Source organism: Neolamprologus brichardi, chromosome 2, assembly GCF_056152115.1.
Source record: "Neolamprologus brichardi isolate AB-2024 chromosome 2, ASM5615211v1, whole genome shotgun sequence".
In the NCBI taxonomy this organism is placed as follows: domain Eukaryota; kingdom Metazoa; phylum Chordata; class Actinopteri; order Cichliformes; family Cichlidae; genus Neolamprologus; species Neolamprologus brichardi.
This window is the reverse complement of record NC_142105.1, coordinates 26984049-27004308: the sequence shown is the minus strand read 5'-3', so window position 1 is coordinate 27004308 and position 20260 is coordinate 26984049. Positions and strand designations below refer to the sequence as shown.

Genomic DNA, 20260 nt, shown 5'->3' with positions numbered 1-20260 from the left:
AAGAGGGATATTAATTAATCATCCGAACACTTTTTTTTCTATATACTTTTGCTAATTTGAATGTTTCTGTGTTTATTAGAGCATCATCACAGCTACATGGTGAGTGATTTTCACGTTAGAAAACCAGTTTAATTTAGACATAAAAATGGAGCAAGCCCACATTAGCATATTCTCCCTTTTAAAAATGACACGAACAAAAAGTGTTGTATTTTTATACTATTTCGGTATTCGTCAATATTTTCTCTATATTTTCTTTAATTAAATCGAATAACTGAATTTTTTTTGTTCAAAATGCTCAATTGAATATGTAAATTAAAACTCTACCTTGAAAAGCAATGATAACCTTTTCTACACTGCACAAGATATGTATCAATTTATCAGTCAAAGTACACACATATCCTAAGATCTTCAAGAAAAAAAGAAAAAGGAAAAAACACAGGACCACAAATGGTGAACTACACGTTGAAATATCTAACAGATAGACAGGTGTGATTTAGATGAGAACTCATCATCAAATACACGGCATCTGACAGTTCTAGTTTAAATCATTAGATACACCACGGCTGAGATAAGAAAAAAAATGGACCATTTAAACTGCAATGACGAGCAATGACAATGTGCAAGTATTTAAAAATTTCATGGACTCACCTTTTCTTTGTTAGGTAAAGTTTGAGTCCTGGTAAAAGTGTCTCCTCCGTTAATACTGATCAGTTCTCCATCTACAGGTGGAAACGGTGCAGGGAAAACCACCACGTCACTCTTGAGTGTGTCTGAGCTGAAACACACGTCATACTGCTGAGTAGCTTTAGAGTAAGACCAGCTCCCGTCAGGGTGGGTGGTGATCATGGGGGCGCTGTACCTGCTGAAAGTGCCGTCTGTCCTGTGGCATCTGACTGCTATTAAAGTGATGAGGCTGAGCAGAAAGATGACGGACACCGACACAATGGCAACCAGCAGATACAGGTTCAAATCCGAGAAGCTGTCCTCCTTTACAGGCACATGTCTGAACTGAGTCTGGATTTCAGCCGTGCTTTCAACCACCACCACATCAATAGACACAGTAGCTGACAGGGAGGGTTCTCCGTTATCAGAGACCAAGACCACCAAGGGGTGAGTTTTGAGGTCATTGTCACTCAATCTCCTCTTAGTCCTGATCTCCCCGGTGCTGGTTCCGATCCTGAACAGGTTGTTTCCTTTGGGCTCAGACAGGTGATAAGAAAGCAGCGCATTGTATCCAGAGTCTGCGTCTACAGCCCTGATCTTTGCTACAAAGTATCCCGCTTCAGCAGAATAGGGGATGCTCTCACTGTTAACAGAGCCATGCTCAGAATATGGCGTGAGAATCGTGGGACTGTTGTCATTTTCATCCAGGATTAAAACGTTGACAATCACGTTACTGCTGAGCGGAGGAACACCAGAATCTGTCGCCTGAACTTTAAACTGGAATGTTTTTAACTCCTCATAGTTAAAAGACTGAAGGCTGATTATGTCTCCAGTCTCTGAGTTGATGTTTAATAATGTAGATAGTGGCACTGAGTCACTGCTGCTTTGTAAAAAAGAGTAACTCACCTGACTATTTTGATCAATGTCTGCATCAGCTGCTGTCACTATTTTAATAACTGCTCCTACTGGACTGTTTTCTTTCACGTAGACGTTGATCACACTTTCTGAAAACTGAGGTTTGTTGTCATTTACATCTGACACATGAACAGTTATAACACTCGTGTTGGAGAGAGGTGGGCTGCCCTCATCAGTAGCAGTGATGCTGATGTTGTACTGAGGTGCAGTCTCTCGGTCAAGAGGACCGTCCACAACTAATGAATATGAATTCTTGTAATTTGACTCCAATTTAAAAGGAACGTTATTGGAAATTTTACATGTCACCATCCCATTTTTACCTCCATCTTTATCAAATACTGAAACAAGAGCAATGGCTGTGTCAACTGATGCATCCTCTTTAACAGTGTTCAACAGTGATGTGACTGAAATTTCAGGTGCGTTGTCATTAACGTCTAATACTTCAACCAGTAATTTAGCATGTGAACTCATAGGTGTGGTAGCTCCATCACTGGCTTGTACTTGAAGTTCAAAAGCATTATTTTCTTCAAAATCAATATTCCTTTTGCTCGTTACAGTCCCTGTTTGTTTATTTATAGAAAACACATCTGCTTGTTTCCCACGACCAACTTCACTGAATAAATAAATCACTTTTCCATTTTGTCCTTCATCTAAATCAGTGGCATTCAGTGTAATTATTGATGTGCCTATTTTAACATTTTCATAGACTCTGGCTTTATACAACCTTTGGCTGAAAATCGGAGGATTGTCATTAATATCTAACACATTTATTTTTATAGTCATACTTCCGGATTTAGCAGGTGTTCCTCCATCGATGGCAGTCAGTGTGAGCTTAATCACAGACTGTTTTTCTCTGTCTAAAACTGTCTGAAGCACTAACTCAGGAGTTACACCCTCTTCTTTATGTGTAGTCAATGAAAAATGTTCATTTTGACTCAGCTTGTAGGTATTTACGGAATTTTTTCCCACGTCTGCATCGTGTGCTTGATGCAGAGGAAATTTCATTCCTGCCGCTGTGCTTTCAGAAATGTCGATTTCTTGCGACGTGCGTTTAAATGAAGGGGAATTATCATTCACATCTAAAATAATAATTTCAATACGGTACAGTTTCAGAGGGTTATTAATAACAGCTTCTACACTGAGCAAGCATTTGGGCTCATCACCGCAAAGCTCCTCTCGATCTATTCTCTCGTTAACATAGAGGGCTCCAGTTTTTAGATTTACCTCGAAATATTTCCTCTTTGGTCCAGCAACGATTTGAAACATGCGGGACTCCAAATCCTGGACACTAATGCTCAAATCTTTCGCGACATTTCCGACAACAGTCCCCAGATTCACCTCCTCTGAGACGGAGTAAGAGAGCTGCCCAGAAACCGTTTCAGAGTAACAATCCAGCAGCACGAAGACGAGATATATCCACACACAGCTCGATCTGCTCGGTCCAGTCATAATTATGTTCAAGGAGAAAAAGCATAAAAATTGACACGGTTTGTAACGGCATAAATAGAAAAAAAATCAATAGGTCTATGGCAGAATATCAGCGTTTCTCGTACCGTTCTCTTTCGCCCTCTGATTCTCTTTGTCTGAATCGCCTGAGAAACATAATCGTCATTTGAATCTGGGAGGAGCCCCGAGCCATTCAAAGAGGAAGCTCAAATGGAAAAGTCTGCAATGTCCCCGTGTGGACATTTGCGAGAACTACACACATTATCAAACGTGTTAATACACTTGACCCTCATAAACGAACACTCAAATATTAACCCCAGTGTAAGACGTTGCCATCATGATTATGTATGCCATTCTGCTATTCTGTGTTTTTATGAATACTATTTCTGTTGGAAGCTAACTTAGAAGTAAAGGTAAAAAATGAACCGTCTTGTTCCGATTAAGGAGATTTAAAACAAACAAACAAACAAACAAACAAACAAACAAAAAATTAAAGAGGGATATTAATTAACCATCCGAACATTTTTTTTCTATATTCTTTTGCTAATTTGAATGTTTCTGTGTTCATTAGAGCATCATCACAGCTACATGGTGAGTGATTTTCACGTTAGAAAACCAGTTTAATTTAGACATAAAAATGGAGCAAGCCCACATTAGCATATTCTCCCTTTTAAAAATGACACGAACAAAAAGTGTTGCATTTTTATACACTTTCGGTATTCGTCAATATTTTCTGTATATTTTCTTTAATTAAATCGAATAACTGAATTTTTTTTTGTTCAAAATGCTCAATTGAATATGTAAATCAAAACTCTACCTTGAAAAGCAATGATAACCTTTTCTACACTGCACAAGATATGTATCAATTTATCAGTCAAAGTACACACATATCCTAAGATCTTCAAGAAAAAAAGAAAAAGGAAAAAACACAGGACCACAAATGGTGAACTACACGTTGAAATATCTAACAGATAGACAGGTGTGATTTAGATGAGAACTCATCATCAAATACACGGCATCTGACAGTTCTAGTTTAAATCACTAGATACACCACGGCTAAGATAAGAAAAAAAATGGACCATTTAAACTGCAATGACGAGCAATGACAATGTGCAAGTATTTAAAAATTTCATGGACTCACCTTTTCTTTGTTAGGTAAAGTTTGAGTCCTGGTAAAAGTGTCTCCTCCGTTAATACTGATCAGTTCTCCATCTACAGGTGGAAACGGGGCGGGGAAGACCACTACGTCACTCTTGAGCGTGTCTGAGCTGAAACACACGTCATACTGCTGAGTAGCTTTAGAGTAAGACCAGCTCCCGTCAGGGTGGGTGGTGATCATGGGGGCGCTGTACCTGCTGAAAGTGCCGTCTGTCCTGTGGCATCTGACTGCTATTAAAGTGATGAGGCTGAGCAGAAAGATGACGGACACCGACACAATGGCAACCAGCAGATACAGGTTCAAATCCGAGAAGCTGTCCTCCTTTACAGGCACATGTCTGAACTGGGTCTGGATTTCAGCCGTGCTTTCAACCACCACCACATCAATCGACACAGTAGCTGACAGGGAGGGTTCTCCGTTATCAGAGACCAAGATCACCAAGGGGTGAGTTTTGAGGTCATTGTCACTCATTCTCCTCCTAGTCCTGATCTCCCCGGTGCTGGTTCCGATCCTGAACAGGTTGTTTCCTTTGAGCTCAGACAGATGATACGAAAGCAGCGCATTGTATCCAGAGTCTGCGTCTACAGCCCTGATCTTTGCCACAAAGTATCCCGCTTCAGCAGAATAGGGGATGCTCTCACTGTTTACAGAGCCATGCTCAGAATATGGCGTGAGAATCGTGGGACTGTTGTCATTTTCATCCAGGATTAAAACATTGACAGTCACGTTGCTGCTGAGTGGAGGAACACCAGAATCTGTGGCCTGAACTTTAAACTGGAACGTTTTTAACTCCTCATAGTTAAAAGACTGAAGGCTGATTATGTCCCCAGTCTCTGAGTTGATGTTTAATAATGTAGATAGTGGCACTGAGTCACTGCTGCTTTGTAAAAAGGAATAGCTCACCTGACTATTTCGATCAATGTCTGCATCAGCTGCTGTCACTGTTTTAATAACTGCCCCTACTGGACTGTTTTCTTTCACGTAGACGTTGATCACACTTTCTGAAAACTGAGGTCTGTTGTCATTTACATCTGACACATGAACAGTTATAACACTCGTGTTGGAGAGAGGTGGGCTGCCCTCATCAGTAGCAGTGATGCTGATGTTGTACTGAGGTGCAGTCTCTCGGTCAAGAGGACCGTCCACAACTAATGAATATGAATTCTTGTAATTTGACTCCAATTTAAAAGGAACGTTATTGGAAATTTTACATGTCACCATCCCATTTTTACCTCCATCTTTATCAAACACTGAAACAAGAGCAATGGCTGTGCCAACTGATGCGTCCTCTTTAACAGTGTTCAACAGTGACGTGACTGAAATTTCCGGTGTGTTGTCATTAACGTCTAATACTTCAACCAGTAATTTAGCATGTGAACTCATAGGCGTGGAAGCTCCATCACTGGCTTGTACTTGAAGTTCAAAAGCATTATTTTCTTCAAAATCAATAGTCCTTTTGCTCGTTACAGTCCCTGTTTGTTCATTTATAGAAAACACATCTTTTTGTTTCCCACGACCAACTTTGCTGAATAAATAAATCACTTTTCCATTTTGTCCTTCATCTAAATCAGTGGCATTCAGTGTAATTATTGATGTGCCTATTTTAACATTTTCATAAACTCTGGCTTTATACAACCTTTGGCTGAAAACCGGATGATTGTCATTAATATCTAATACATTGATTATTATAGTCATACTTCCGGATTTAGCAGGTGTTCCTCCATCGATGGCAGTCAGTGTGAGCTTAATCACAGACTGTTTTTCCCTGTCTAAAACTGTCTGAAGCACCAACTCAGGAGTTACATCCTCTTCTTTATGTGTAGTCAATGAAAAATGTTCATTTTGACTCAGCTTGTAGGTATTTACGGAATTTTTCCCCACGTCTGCATCGTGTGCTTGATGCAGAGGAAATTTTATTCCTGCCGCTGTGTTCTCAGAAATGTCGATTTCTTGCGACGTGCGTTCAAATGAAGGGGAATTATCATTCACATCTAAAATAATAATTTCAATACGGTACAGTTTCAGAGGGTTATTAATAACAGCTTCTACACTGAGTGAGCATTTGGGCTCATCACCGCAAAGCTCCTCTCGATCTATTCTCTCGTTAACATAGAGGGCTCCAGTTTTTAGATTTACCTCGAAATATTTCCTCTTTGATCCAGCAACGATCTGAAACATGCGGGGCTCCAAATCGTGGACATTGATGCTCAGATCTTTCGCGACATTTCCGACAACAGTCCCCAGATTCACCTCCTCTGAGACGGAGTAAGAGAGCTGCCCAGAAACCGTTGCAGAGTAACAATCCAGCACCACGAAGACGAAATATATCCACACACAGCTCGATCTGCTCGGTCCAGTCATAATTACATTCAACAAGAAAAGGTGTGAAATAGTCACGGCGTTTATCATGAAACAATCAAACCTCAGAAAAAACCAAAGGCGCCCACGTTTATTCTGGAACATTTCCTATAAACACAATCAGTGTTCAGTCCCGTTCTCGTTCGCCCTCTAAATCTCTTTGTCTGAATCGCCTGAGAGACATCATCATCCTCTGAATCTGGGAGGAGCCCCGAGACCCTACAGAGAGAATTTAAATGTAATGGTCTACAATGTCCCCGTGTGGACAATCGGAAGGACTGCACTCAACTTCCAATATGTCATTACACTTCAGTTCTACAGCAGTTTAGATGCCAGTCCCACTGCTTTTACGCTGAAACATTCACCACGGAAACATTGTGACCGCATGCCATTCCACTCATTTTTCAGGAAGGTCTTTTCACACTAAAGCTAACTAGAGGAAACTGCTGAGCGATTTTTCTGTAACTAAAGAGCTTTGAAATTCGAAGACAATTTCCGACACAAATAAAATCGATAAACTTTTTTTTTTTTCGTTTTTCAGGGTTCATCAAATCAGTCTTTTTTCACGTCTATGGAGTCCTATCACACACAAAGTCCAGGGATACTGAATATAAAAATTCCGATTTAATCTGAAAATACTCTACATGAATACAAAAAAACACATCTGCCTCATTATTTGCTGATTGAAAATTTCATTAATTAACATGTATTCCACACGTTTCTGGGAGTAACATGCATGATTTCTCGATGCTCCTTACCGTTCTCAGTTAGAACGTCACTCTGGCTACACCAAAATCAATTTAAAAATCAAATGTAAGACATTAAAAGTAGAGTTTTATTCTACTGTGCTACGTTGAAGACTACCGTGTTCCAAACCCCACAAGACAGATGGATGCACCAAATCCCCAAGTGTTCTGAAATTTGCGAGGAAAAAAAATATGGTCCAGCATGCACCACTATGGGAAAAGCATCACAAGAAACCAGAGCTAGTTACAGTTTATTCCAAGGTACTACACTTGTAGTATTTCTGTACTTAAGTCAAATTGCAGATTTTTTTCCCTACTTGGGCAGGATAGACCAAAAATTAGATAGCCTAAGAAAACGTTATCCATTGACCGTTAATTTACACCCATCACACAAGATGCGCAATTAGAAATACTTAATTCATCCATATTCTTACCTTTTCTTTGTTAGGTAAAGTCTGAGTCCTGGTAAAAGTGTCTCCTCCGTTAATACTGATCAGTTCTGCATCTACAGGTGGAAACGGGGCGGGGAAGACCACTACGTCACTCTTGAGTGTGTCTGAGCTGAAACACACGTCATACTGCTGAGTAGCTTTAGAGTAAGACCAGCTCCCGTCAGGGTGGGTGGTGATCATGGGGGCGCTGTACCTGCTGAAAGTGCCGTCTGTCCTGTGGCATCTGACTGCTATTAAAGTGATGAGGCTGAGCAGAAAGATGACGGACACCGACACAATGGCGATCAGCAGATACAGGTTCAAATCCGAGAAGCTGTCCTCCTTTACAGGCACATGTCTGAACTGAGTCTGGATTTCAGCAGTGCTTTCAACCACCACCACATCAATAGACACAGTAGCTGACAGGGAGGGTTCTCCGTTATCAGAGACCAAGACCACCAAGGGGTGAGTTTTGAGGTCATTGTCACTCAATCTCCTCTTAGTCCTGATCTCCCCGGTGCTGGTTCCGATCCTGAACAAGTTGTTTCCTTTGGGCTCAGACAGGTGATACGAAAGAAGCGCATTGTATCCAGAGTCCGCGTCTACAGCCCTGATCTTTGCCACAAAGTATCCTGCTTCAGCAGAATAGGGGATGCTCTCACTATTAACGGAGCCGTGCTGCGAATATGGCGCGAGAATCGTGGGACTGTTGTCATTTTCATCCAGGATTAAAACGTTTACAGTGACGTTGCTGCTGAGTGGAGGAACACCAGAGTCTGTGGCCTGAACTTTAAACTGGAAGGTTTTTAACTCCTCGTAGTTAAAAGACTGAAGGGTGATTATATCACCAGTCTCTGAGTTGATGTTTAACAATGTAGACAGTGCGACTGAGTTAATTTTGCTTTCCATAAAACTGTAAGTCACTTCACCATTTTTGTTCATATCTGCATCAAAGGCGGTTACCGTTTTAAGAATTGTCCCCACGTGGCAGTTTTCTTTAACATAAATGTTAAGTATCGATGATGAGAACTGAGGCGCGTTATCATTAACATCAGAAACTTGAATAGGGACAATACTGGTGCTTGAGAGCGGGGGACTACCGCCATCGCTTGCTATTATAGTGACGTCGTAGCTAGAGACGGTCTCTCGGTCTAGGGGGGCAACCACTATCAATGAGTAATAATTTTTATAGTTTGCTTCCAATTTAAAGGGAGCATCGTCATCTACAGTACAATGCACTTCACCGTTCTTACCGCCATCTTTGTCTACCACTGAAACAAGTGCAACAGCGGTGCCTGCTTTTGCATCTTCCTTCACAGTATTCAGTAGTGACGTCACAAAAATCTCAGGCGCATTGTCGTTTAGGTCCAACACTTCAACCAGCACCTTACAGTGAGCGGACATCGGAGGTTGGCCTTTATCACTGGCCTGTGCACGAATCTCAAAGACGGGGTGTTCCTCAAAATCCACATTTCCTTCCACCGTCAGTGTGCCCGTGTTCGGATCGATTTTAAAAATCTGCAGCACGTGGTCCTGCTCCTTTGTGCTAAGTGTATATATGATTTCTTTGTTTGTTCCTTCATCTGCATCTGTAGCATTTAAAGTCAGGACTGTAGTGCCTATCGGTACGTTTTCAAACACACGCACTTTATACAGCGACTTTGCAAACACTGGTGTGTTATCATTATTGTCTAAAACATTAATTATAATATCTGATGTTCCAGACTTCGGTGGACTTCCATCATCTAAAGCTGTTAACGTGAGCTTAATCAGAGGTTCCTTTTCTCTGTCTAAGACTTTCTGTAACATTAACTCAGTCGAAATACTCTCTCCTGATTTGCTTATTGCTAATGAAAAATGTTCATTCGAGCTCAGCCTGTATGTGTTGATGCCGTTCTTTCCAACATCTGCATCGTAGGCCTGCAGTAGGGGGAATTTTATCCCGGGTAATGTGCTTTCGGGAATGTCTATATTCTGTGATTTTGCAATGAAATGCGGAAAATTGTCATTGACATCAAGAATATTAATCTCTATACGATACAGCATTAAAGGTTCGTTTATCACAGCCTCGACAGTTACGGCACATCTCACAGCTTTCCCGCAGAGCTTCTCTCTGTCTATTCTCTCATTCACGTAGAGGACTCCCGTCTTCGTATTTACCTCGAAATATTTTCTTTTTGATCCTCCAACAATCCTGAACATACGGGTCTCCAAATCCGGTATGTTTAAATGTAAATCCTTGGCGATATTTCCAACAACTGTTCCCGAGTTTACCTCCTCTGAGACGGAGTAAGAGAGCTGCCCAGACGCTTCATTACAACAATAATCCAGTATCAGAAGTATTAAGTATATCAACGAAAAGCAGTTGCGACACGATAAAGGCATATTTCCGTTCAGCACAACACGGCATAAATTCGAATTTGAAATTCCTATAAAAAAATCGAACAAATGTAGTACATATACCACCAATTTTCAGACCAGACGGGTGGCTGTCGCAATGTACCCACACCTACTACTCTCTTTGTTACAACACCGTGTGGACTGTCTCTGGGAGGAGCGTTAAACACAAAACGGAAGCTGTCGTGTTACGGTCTATACCGTCTCCTTGTGGTGACTGTGATTATCCACACCTACTGGCTCATGAAAAATAACAAAATTGATATAATTTTTCTTTCTGTGATACAAAGATATTTAAGAGTGCATTACAGCTTACAAAGAGACAACCCAGTGAAAGCCCAGATGCTCAATCAATGAGATGATCGCAAAACTAAACTAGTTGTCATTTCAGGACCACGGAGAGCACCGTTTGACTTTTCATCTGGATGGAAGAGACTACATGCTGTGTAGTTAAAGGAAAGTAGCTAAAGAAAAATGAATAGTAAAATATAAAATCAGGCAAAATAATAGAGCAAATGTATGATATTCCACACATTTCTGTTGCACAAATGAATATAAAGGTACAGATTTTCTAACAACAGTGATTAAAAAAATAATGAAACAGTCAAGACCACTCCTATGTCAGTTGTTAAATATTTTCTGTTAAAAACAGTAACTGAAAAGCATCACGCTATGGAAACTGATGCAATCAGGACCAAGAAAAGGGATCTGTAGATTTTATGGACTCACCTTTTCTTTGGTAGGTAAAGTCTGAGTCCTGGTAAAAGTGTCTCCTCCATTAATACTGATCAGTTCTCCATCTACAGGTGGAAACGGGGCAGGGAAGACTACTACGTCACTCTTGAGCGTGTCTGAGCTGAAACACACGTCATACTGCTGAGTAGCTTTAGAGTAAGACCAGCTCCCGTCAGGGTGGGTGGTGATCATGGGGGCGCTGTACTTGCTGAAAGTGCCGTCTGTCCTGTGGCATCTGACTGCTATTAAAGTGATGAGGCTGAGCAGAAAGATGACGGACACCGACACAATGGCGATCAGCAGATACAGGTTCAAATCCGAGAAGCTGTCCTCCTTTACATGCACATGTCTGAACTGAGTCTGTATTTCAGCCGTGCTTTCAACCACCACCACATCAACAGACACAGTCGCTGACAGGGAGGGTTCTCCGTTATCAGAGACCAAGACCACCAAGGGGTGAGTTTTGAGGTCATTGTCACTCATTCTCCTCTTAGTCCTGATTTCCCCGGTGCTGGTTCCGATCCTGAACAGGTTGTTTCCTTTGGGCTCAGACAGGTGATAAGAAAGCAGCGCATTGTATCCAGAGTCTGCGTCTACAGCCCTGATCTTTGCCACAAAGTATCCCGCTTCAGCAGAATAGGGGATGCTCTCACTGTTAACGGAGCCATGCTCAGAATATGGCGTGAGAATCGTGGGACTGTTGTCATTTTCATCCAGGATTAAAACGTTAACAGTCACGTTGCTGCTGAGCGGAGGAACACCAGAGTCTGTGGCCTGAACTTCAAACTGGAAAGTTTTTAATTCCTCGTAGTTAAAAGACTGCAGACTGATTATGTCTCCAGTCTTAGAGTTTACATTTACCATTGTCGAGATTGATAAGGAGTTACTTTTACTCTCAACAATGGAATAGCTTACCTGTCCATTTTGATCAATGTCTACATCCAGTGCAGATACTCGTTGCAGAGTAGCTCCCAGTGGACTGTTTTCTTTTAAATACACATTGAACACAGTCTCTGAAAACTTAGGGGGGTTGTCATTGACATCTGAAACATAAACATTAAAATCTTTCGTACTCGTGAGAGCTGGGATTCCATCGTCTTTAGCTGTGATAGTGATATTATATTGAGAATGACTCTCTCTGTCTAGCTGACCATCTACTACCAAGGAGTAGTAATTTTTATAATTCGTTTGTAACTTAAAGGGGCTTTCACTTTTAATATCACAGTGGACTAGTCCGTTTTTACCCCCATCTCTGTCCACGACTGACACAAGTGCAATAGCAGTACCTATTTTTGCATCCTCTTTTACAGTGTTACTGAGGGTGGTTACAGATATTTCAGGGCTATTGTCATTTAAATCCACTACTTCTATTAATACTTTGCACTGTGCTGTCATTTGAGGAGAGCCTTTATCAGAAGCTTGCACGCGGATTTCAAAAGCCAGGTGCTCTTCAAAGTCAATCTTCCCCTTAACTGTCAATAATCCCGTGTGCTCATCAATTTGAAATATATTGAGAACATGGTCTTGGTCCTTGCTGCTTAGTGAATATGAAATTTCCCCATTTGGCCCTTCATCACTGTCCGTCGCCGTCACAGTTATCACTGATGTGCCTGGCGGCGTGTTTTCAGTGACACTTGTTTTATACAGTGGTTTGGTAAATATTGGGACGTTATCATTATTGTCTAAGACATTGATTATTAACTGTGAGGTTCCGGATTTCGGTGGTGTTCCGCCGTCTACAGCAGTCAGCGTGAGTCTCATTACTGGTTGTTTTTCTCGGTCTAAAGGTTTCTGGAGGACTAGTTCAGCAGATACACTCTCTCCTTTATTCACTGCTAATGAAAAGTGTTCATTTGCACTTAATTTGTACATACTGATGCCATTTTTCCCCACATCGGCATCAAAGGCTGACAATACAAGAAATTTAGTCCCGGGTAATGTGATTTCTGCTATTTCAATACTTTGCGAGTCAGTACTGAAAGCTGGATAATTATCATTAACATCTAGAATATTTATTTCTAAGCGATATAGCTTGAGTGGGGCATTTATCACAGCCTCCACGCTCTGTGTGCATTTCGTGGCCTTTCCACAGAGCTCCTCTCTGTCTATCCTATCACTGACAAAGAGAACGCCCGTCTTTAGATTTACCTCGAAATATTTTCTCTTTGATCCGCTAACGATCTGAAACATGCGAGACTCCAGCTCATGGACATCTAGGTTTAGATCCTTGGCTATGTTTCCTACAGAAGTCCCTCGATTCACCTCTTCTGATATCGAGTACGAGAGCTGCCCGGACACCGTTTCCAAATAAAAATCCAGCAGGACAAAAAACAAGTATATCACCGCAGGACTTGTGTTAATTGAAGCCATAATCCAAAAGGACATCAAACCAACTTTAAACGGGTCCCGTTTATGTCAAATATTGACAGGAAATGTAATCAATTTTCTTCTGTTTCATCCTCAGCGCAGATCATGCTCGAGCCTTTTCTCCGTGCTTCTGTGTTTCTTTGTGTCACAGCCCAACAAGACATCATTACGTTATTAATCTGGGAGGGGCCTCGAGACTTATGTCTCTGATTTATGGTCTACACCGCCCTCTTATGGCTCTATACACCAATTACAACAGAAACCAATGGAAAATAAAATAAATATCATCAGTCCAGTTTTACAGAACCAGAAAATATCAGGTTGATTTGTTAGGAAAAGAAAACACTGTTTGTATCGTTAGTGTGTAACACTGTCTTATTTATTTGTTTTAATTTTAGAATATATTTGTTTGTTTTTTGCTTGTTTCAGCCTTTAACTGAAATATACCACCCAAGGCGTGAAATCCATTGCGGTGTGTCAAAAACGGCGTATTCACAAAATGTCGCTATGTTTTAGGTATATGTAATGGGTATATTGAAAGGAATTGTAAGGACACAAGCAAAATCTGAGTTATTACAACATCGACTGGAATGACTGTTAAAGAGCAACAAGGCAACGATGAACGAAAAAATAAACGCAAACAAGAAGGAAACGAACCCTAAAACAATAATGAACTGCGCAAATATATATGAAACAATCTGAAAGGAAAATCAAATAAATATTCTCACATGCAGTTATTATATTAATTTTAAACAAAACCACCAAAAACTCCTTATCCGCGTACTGGCTTCTCTTCTGCGGCATTTAAACAGCGAGTATTTAAATGGAAAAGATTGGCTTAAAGTTGCGGACAGTTGTAAAGGGTAATCTTTGAAAGCAGGAGAAATTAACCACATGTAGACAAGTTCAGTGTAAGATGACGCGCTTCTTTTATGTAAAATTGTAAGATGTTATAAACACTGTGTTCTTACCTTTTCTTTGCTAGGTAAAGTCTGAGTCCTGGTAAAAGTGTCTCCTCCGTTAATACTGATAAGTTCGCCATCTACAGGTGGAAACGGGGCGGGGAAAACTACTACGTCACTCTTGAGCGTGTCTGAGCTGAAACACACGTCATACTGCTGAGTAGCTTTAGAGTAAGACCAGCTCCCGTCAGGGTGGGTGGTGATCATGGGGGCGCTGTACCTGCTGAAAGTACCATCCGTCCTGTGGCATCTGACTGCTATTAAAGTGATGAGGCTGAGCAGAAAGATGACGGACACCGACACAATGGCGATCAGCAGATACAGGTTCAAATCCGAGAAGCTGTCCTCCTTTACAGGCACATGTCTGAACGGAGTCTGGATTTCAGCCGTGCTTTCAACCACCACCACATCAATAGACACAGTAGCTGACAGGGAGGGTTCTCCGTTATCAGAGACCAAGATCACCAAAGGGTGAGTTTTGAGGTCATTGTCACTCAATCTCCTCCTAGTCCTGATCTCCCCGGTGCTGGTCCCGATCCTGAACAGGTTGTTTCCTTTGGGCTCAGACAGGTGATAAGAAAGCAGCGCATTGTATCCAGAGTCTGCGTCTACAGCCCTGATCTTTGCCACAAAGTATCCCGCTTCAGCAGAATAGGGGATGTTCTCAGTGTTAACGGAGCCGTGCTCAGAATATGGCGTGAGAATCGTGGGACTGTTGTCATTTTCATCCAGGATTAAAACGTTTACAGTCACGTTGCTGCTGAGTGGAGGAACACCAGAGTCTGTGGCCTGAACTTTAACCTGGAACGTTTTTAACTCCTCATAGTTAAAAGACTGCAGGCTGATTATGTCTCCAGTCTCTGAGTTGATGTTTAATAATGTAGATAGTGGCACTGAGTCACTGCTGCTTTGTAAAAAAGAGTAACTCACCTGACTATTTCGATCAATGTCTGCATCAGCTGCTGTCACTGTTTTAATAACTGCTCCTACTGGACTGTTTTCTTTCACGTAGACGTTGATCACACTTTCTGAAAACTGAGGTTTGTTGTCATTTACATCTGACACATGAACAGTTATAACACTCGTGTTGGAGAGAGGTGGGCTGCCCTCATCAGTAGCAGTGATGCTGATGTTGTACTGAGGTGCAGTCTCTCGGTCAAGAGGACCGTCCACAACTAATGAATATGAATTCTTATAATTTGGCTCCAATTTAAAAGGAACATTATTAGAAATTTTACAATTCACCATCCCATTTTTACCTCCATCTTTATCAAATATTGAAACAAGGGCAATGGCTGTGCCAACTGATGCGTCCTCTTTAACAGTGTTCAACAGTGATGTGACTGAAATTTCAGGTGCGTTGTCATTAACGTCTAATACTTCAACCAGTAATTTAGCATGTGACGTGAAAGGTGAGGAAGCTCCATCACTGGCTTGTACTCGAAGTTCAAAAGCATTATTTTCTTCGAAATCAATATTCATTTTATTTGTTACAGTCCCTGTTTGTTCATCTATATAAAACACATCTGTTTGTTTCCCTTCGTCTATTTCCATAAAATAATATGATATTTGCCCATTTTTTCCATCATCTAAATCAGTGGCATTCAGGGTAATTATTGAAGTCCCAATATTCACATTCTCATGTATACTGACTTTATATAGCATTTGACTAAAGACAGGAGGATTATCATTAATGTCTAAGACATTTACTATAATGGTCATACTTCCAGATTTAGGAGGTGTTCCTGCATCAAGTGCAATTAGTATAAGTTTGATCACAGATTGTTTTTCTCTGTCTAAAACTTTCTGAAGCACCAATTCGACTGTTATGCTACCCCCTTTAAGTGTATTTAGAGAGAAATGTTCATTTTGACTCAGTTTGTAGGTATTTATAGAGTTTTTTCCAACGTCTCCATCGTGAGCTCGTTTCAGCAGAAATTTTGTTCCTACCGCTGTGCTCTCGGTAATATTAATTGTCTGGGATGTGCTGAGAAATGAGGGTGAATTGTCATTCACATCCAAAACATTTATTTCTATACGGTACAGTTTAAGTGGATTATTAATAACAGCTTCTACACTGAGTGAGCATTTGGCGTCATTACCACAAAGCTCCTCTCGATCTATTCTCTCGTTAACATAGAGGGCTCCAGTTTTTAGATTTACCTCGAAATATTTTTTCTTCGATCCAGCAACGATCTGAAACATGCGGGCCTCCAAATCCTGGACATTGATGTTCAGATCTTTCGCGACATTTCCGACAACAGTCCCCAGATTCACCTCCTCTGAGACGGAGTAAGAGAGCTGCCCAGAAACCGTTTCCCAATAACAATCCAGCAGAACGAATAACAGATTAATCCACAGAAAGCTTCTTCTATGCGGTAAAAGCATATTTACACAGCAGGCGAAGGCACAATAGAAACTCCAGATAATATGTCACAGCAACCAATGAATGGAAATGAATGTATAATTAGTCCAAAGCAATTTTCTCTATCTTCTCAAATAAAGACCACCGTTCGTTGTTGTCCGAGCTCTCTTTGTAACAAAGCACACAAATGGATCATTTGCTGAACGTAGGATGGGAGGGGCCCGAAGTCATAGACCAGAACGTCTAAATGTGACGGTCTATACCGTCCCTATGTGGTCACTTGCTCTAACTACATTACACGTCAGCAAAACCAGCGGACAATGGTGCACTGTATATTCCTAGTGTTTAAAAAGGGTAGTATAAATCACTAGATTAAAGGTTAGAAATAATAGTTCATCAGTTAAACCGATGATTACAATTAGCATTTTATTATGGAAAGATTTTAAGGTATGTGATATTTTAAATGCTAAATTTAAAAACTAATTGGGCAAATACACTTGTTTGTTTAAAGTGAAGAGAGAAGTGAGCACAAATGTTAACTATATAGGGGTATGTTTAAACACGTTATCGATGTTGTGATACGTTGTTTAACGTCTTCTAAATATACCAAAACACATCCATAACCGTGCACGTGAACCCGACAAGGACTCATACATTGAGCACCACGGAGAGCGGCGATTGCGTGATAATGCGAATCTGCCATGACAAATTCACGTTACAACAGAAAAGAGAACAACAACACAGCGTTGGAGAAGATCCTGTCGTGCTGTAAACTCAGCAACAGTGATTTCTTCGCATTTGTATTATTTTAGTCACAGCTAAGAAGTGTGTAAATGTATTGCTAAAGATGATGAAAACTACGAGATGAAGCTAAATTACATTAGGCTTTTAAGATTTCCAAACAAAGAAGTGCAGCAGTGAATAGGAAATTTAATACTTCCTTACCTTCTCTTTGTTAGGCAAAGTCTGAGTCCTGGTAAAAGTGTCTTCTCCGTTAATACTGATCAGTTCTCCATCTACAGGTGGAAACGGGGCGGGGAAAACTACTACGTCACTCTTGAGTGTGTCTGAGCTGAAACACACGTCATACTGCTGAGTAGCTTTAGAGTAAGACCAGCTCCCGTCAGGGTGGGTGGTGATCATGGGGGCGCTGTACCTACTGAAAGTGCCATCTGTCCTGTGGCATCTGACTGCAATTAAAGTGATGAGGCTGAGCAGAAAGATGACGGACACCGACACAATGGCGATCAGCAGATACAGGTTCAAATCCGAGAAGCTGTCCTCCTTTACAGGCACATGTCTGAACGGAGTCTGGATTTCAGCCGTGCTTTCAACCACCACCACATCAATAGACACAGTAGCTGACAGGGAGGGTTCTCCGTTATCAGAGACCAAGACCACCAAGGGGTGAGTTTTGATGTCATTGTCACTCAATCTCCTCTTAGTCCTGATCTCCCCGGTGCTGGTTCCGATCCTGAACAGGTTGTTTCCTTTGGGCTCAGACAGGTGATAAGAAAGCAGCGCATTGTATCCAGAGTCTGCGTCTACAGCCCTGATCTTTGCCACAAAGTATCCCGCTTCAGCAGAATAAGGGATGTTCTCACTGTTAACAGAGCCGTGCTCAGAGTATGGCGCGAGAATCGTGGGACTGTTGTCATTTTCATCCATGATTAAAACGTTGACAGTGACGTTGCTGCTGAGCGGAGGAACACCAGAATCTGTGGCCTGAACTTTAAAGTTGAAAGTTTTTAACTCCTCATAGTTAAAAGACTGAAGACTAATTATGTCTCCAGTCTCTGAGTTGATGTTTAATAATGTAGAAAACGGCACTGAGTCACTGCTGCTTTGTAAAAAAGAGTAACTCACCTGACTATTTTGATCAATGTCTGCATCAGCTGCTGTCACTTTTTTAATAACTGCTCCTACTGGACTGTTTTCTTTCACGTAAACGTTGATCACACTTTCTGAAAACTGAGGTTTGTTGTCATTTACATCTGACACATGAACAGTTATAACACTCGTGTTGGAGAGAGGTGGGCTGCCCTCATCAGTAGCAGTGATGCTGATGTTGTACTGAGGTGCAGTCTCTCGGTCAAGAGGACCGTCCACAACTAAGGAATATGAATTCTTGTAATTTGATTCCAATTTAAAAGGAACGTTATTGGAAATTTTACATGTCACCATCCCATTTTTACCTCCATCTTTATCAAATACTGAAACAAGGGCAATGGCTGTTTCAACGGATGCGTCCTCTTTAACAGTGTTCAACAGCGATGTGAGTGAAATTTCAGGTGCGTTGTCATTAACGTCTAATACTTCAATCAATAATTTGGCATGTGACGTGAGAGGGGAAGAGGCCCCATCACTGGCTTGTACTCGAAGTTCAAAAGCATTACTTTCTTCATAGTCAATATTCCTTTTATTCGTTACAGTTCCTGTTTTCTCATCTATAACAAATGAATTAGTTTGTTTCCCCTGACCAACTTCACTAAATGAATATATCACTTTTCCATTTTGTCCGTCATCTAAATCAGTCGCATTTAATGTAATTATTGATGTGCCTATTTTCACATTTTCGTAGACTCTGGCTTTATACAACCTTTGGCTGAAAACAGGAGGATTATCATTAATGTCCAGTACATGAACTATTATAGTCATGCTTCCGGATTTAGCAGGTGTTCCCCCATCGATGGCAGTCAGTGTGAGCGTAATCACAGACTGTTTTTCCCTGTCTAAAACTTTCTGAAGCACCATCTCAGGAGTTACACCCTGAACTTTGTGTGCATCAAGAGAGAAATGTTCATTTTGACTCAGCTTGTAGGTGTTTACAGTGTTTTTACCCACGTCAGCATCGTGAGCTTGATGCAGAGGAAATTTTGCTCCCGCCGCTGTGCTCTCAGTAATGTTCATTGATTGCAACGTACTCTCAAATGAAGGAGAATTATCATTCACATCTAAAATCGTAATTTCCATACGGTACAGTTTCAGTGGATTATTAATAACAGCTTCTACACTGAGTGAGCATTTGGCGTCATTACCACAAAGCTCTTCTCGATCTATTCTCTCGTTAACATAGAGGGCTCCAGTTTTTAGATTTACCTCGAAATATTTCCTCTTTGATCCAGCAACGATTTGAAACATGCGGGCCTCCAAATCCTGGACATTGATGTTGAGATCTTTCGCGACATTTCCGACAACAGTCCCCAGATTCACCTCCTCTGAGACGGAGTAAGAGAGCTGCCCAGAAACCGTTTCCCAATAACAATCCAGCAGGACGAAGACGAGATATATCCATATACAGCTCGATTTGCCCAGTATATTCATTCTTACATTCACCGGGAAGCGGAGTAATTCAAACCCGCATATTACATTAAGAAATTCAAACAATTAAACAGAGTAAGACATGAGAGTGATGCTTTTTGACTCATCTCCCATGAACAAGAAAATGGTTGTCGCACCGTCCTCTTTCGCCCTCTGATTCTCTTTGTCTGAATTCCAGAGAAATATACTCTGGGAGGAGTCCGAGACACCAAAGATGAAATTCAAATCTGATGGTCTACAATGTCCCCGTGTGGACATTTTCAAGAAGTGCATTCAATATCAGGAAATTAAGTTTCCTTAATTATCTAGCTAAGCAGTGTTTTGCGGAACAACAACCATGACCTGCTGCCATTCTGGCATTATTCTGAATACTGTTCTCATTCAGTGTTTTTTTT

At 41.1% G+C, this 20260-nt stretch overlaps 1 protein-coding gene and 5 pseudogenes across 18 annotated transcripts in view; all 6 read right to left on the bottom strand.

Moving 5' to 3' along the window:
• The window catches only part of LOC102780923 (protocadherin alpha-C2-like), a 198014-nt gene that overhangs the window by 77222 nt on the left and 100532 nt on the right, over positions 1-20260 (bottom strand). The window contains exon 1 of one of the 18 annotated variants that reach the window (XM_087849819.1): positions 649-3134. The exons of the other annotated variants lie outside the window; for them this stretch is intronic. Coding sequence (XP_087705945.1) covers positions 649-3027 — 2379 coding nt within the window. The 5' untranslated portion in view covers positions 3028-3134. Of the gene's footprint in view, positions 1-648; positions 3135-20260 lie in introns of those variants that run through there. 18 annotated transcript variants of the gene reach the window in all.
• LOC148106163 (protocadherin alpha-10 pseudogene) lies at positions 4095-6684 on the bottom strand (annotated as a pseudogene).
• LOC148106162 (protocadherin alpha-3 pseudogene) lies at positions 7701-10222 on the bottom strand (annotated as a pseudogene).
• LOC148106161 (protocadherin alpha-3 pseudogene) lies at positions 10833-13344 on the bottom strand (annotated as a pseudogene).
• On the bottom strand, positions 14056-16699 carry LOC148106160 (protocadherin alpha-10 pseudogene; annotated as a pseudogene).
• LOC148106159 (protocadherin alpha-10 pseudogene) lies at positions 17193-20003 on the bottom strand (annotated as a pseudogene).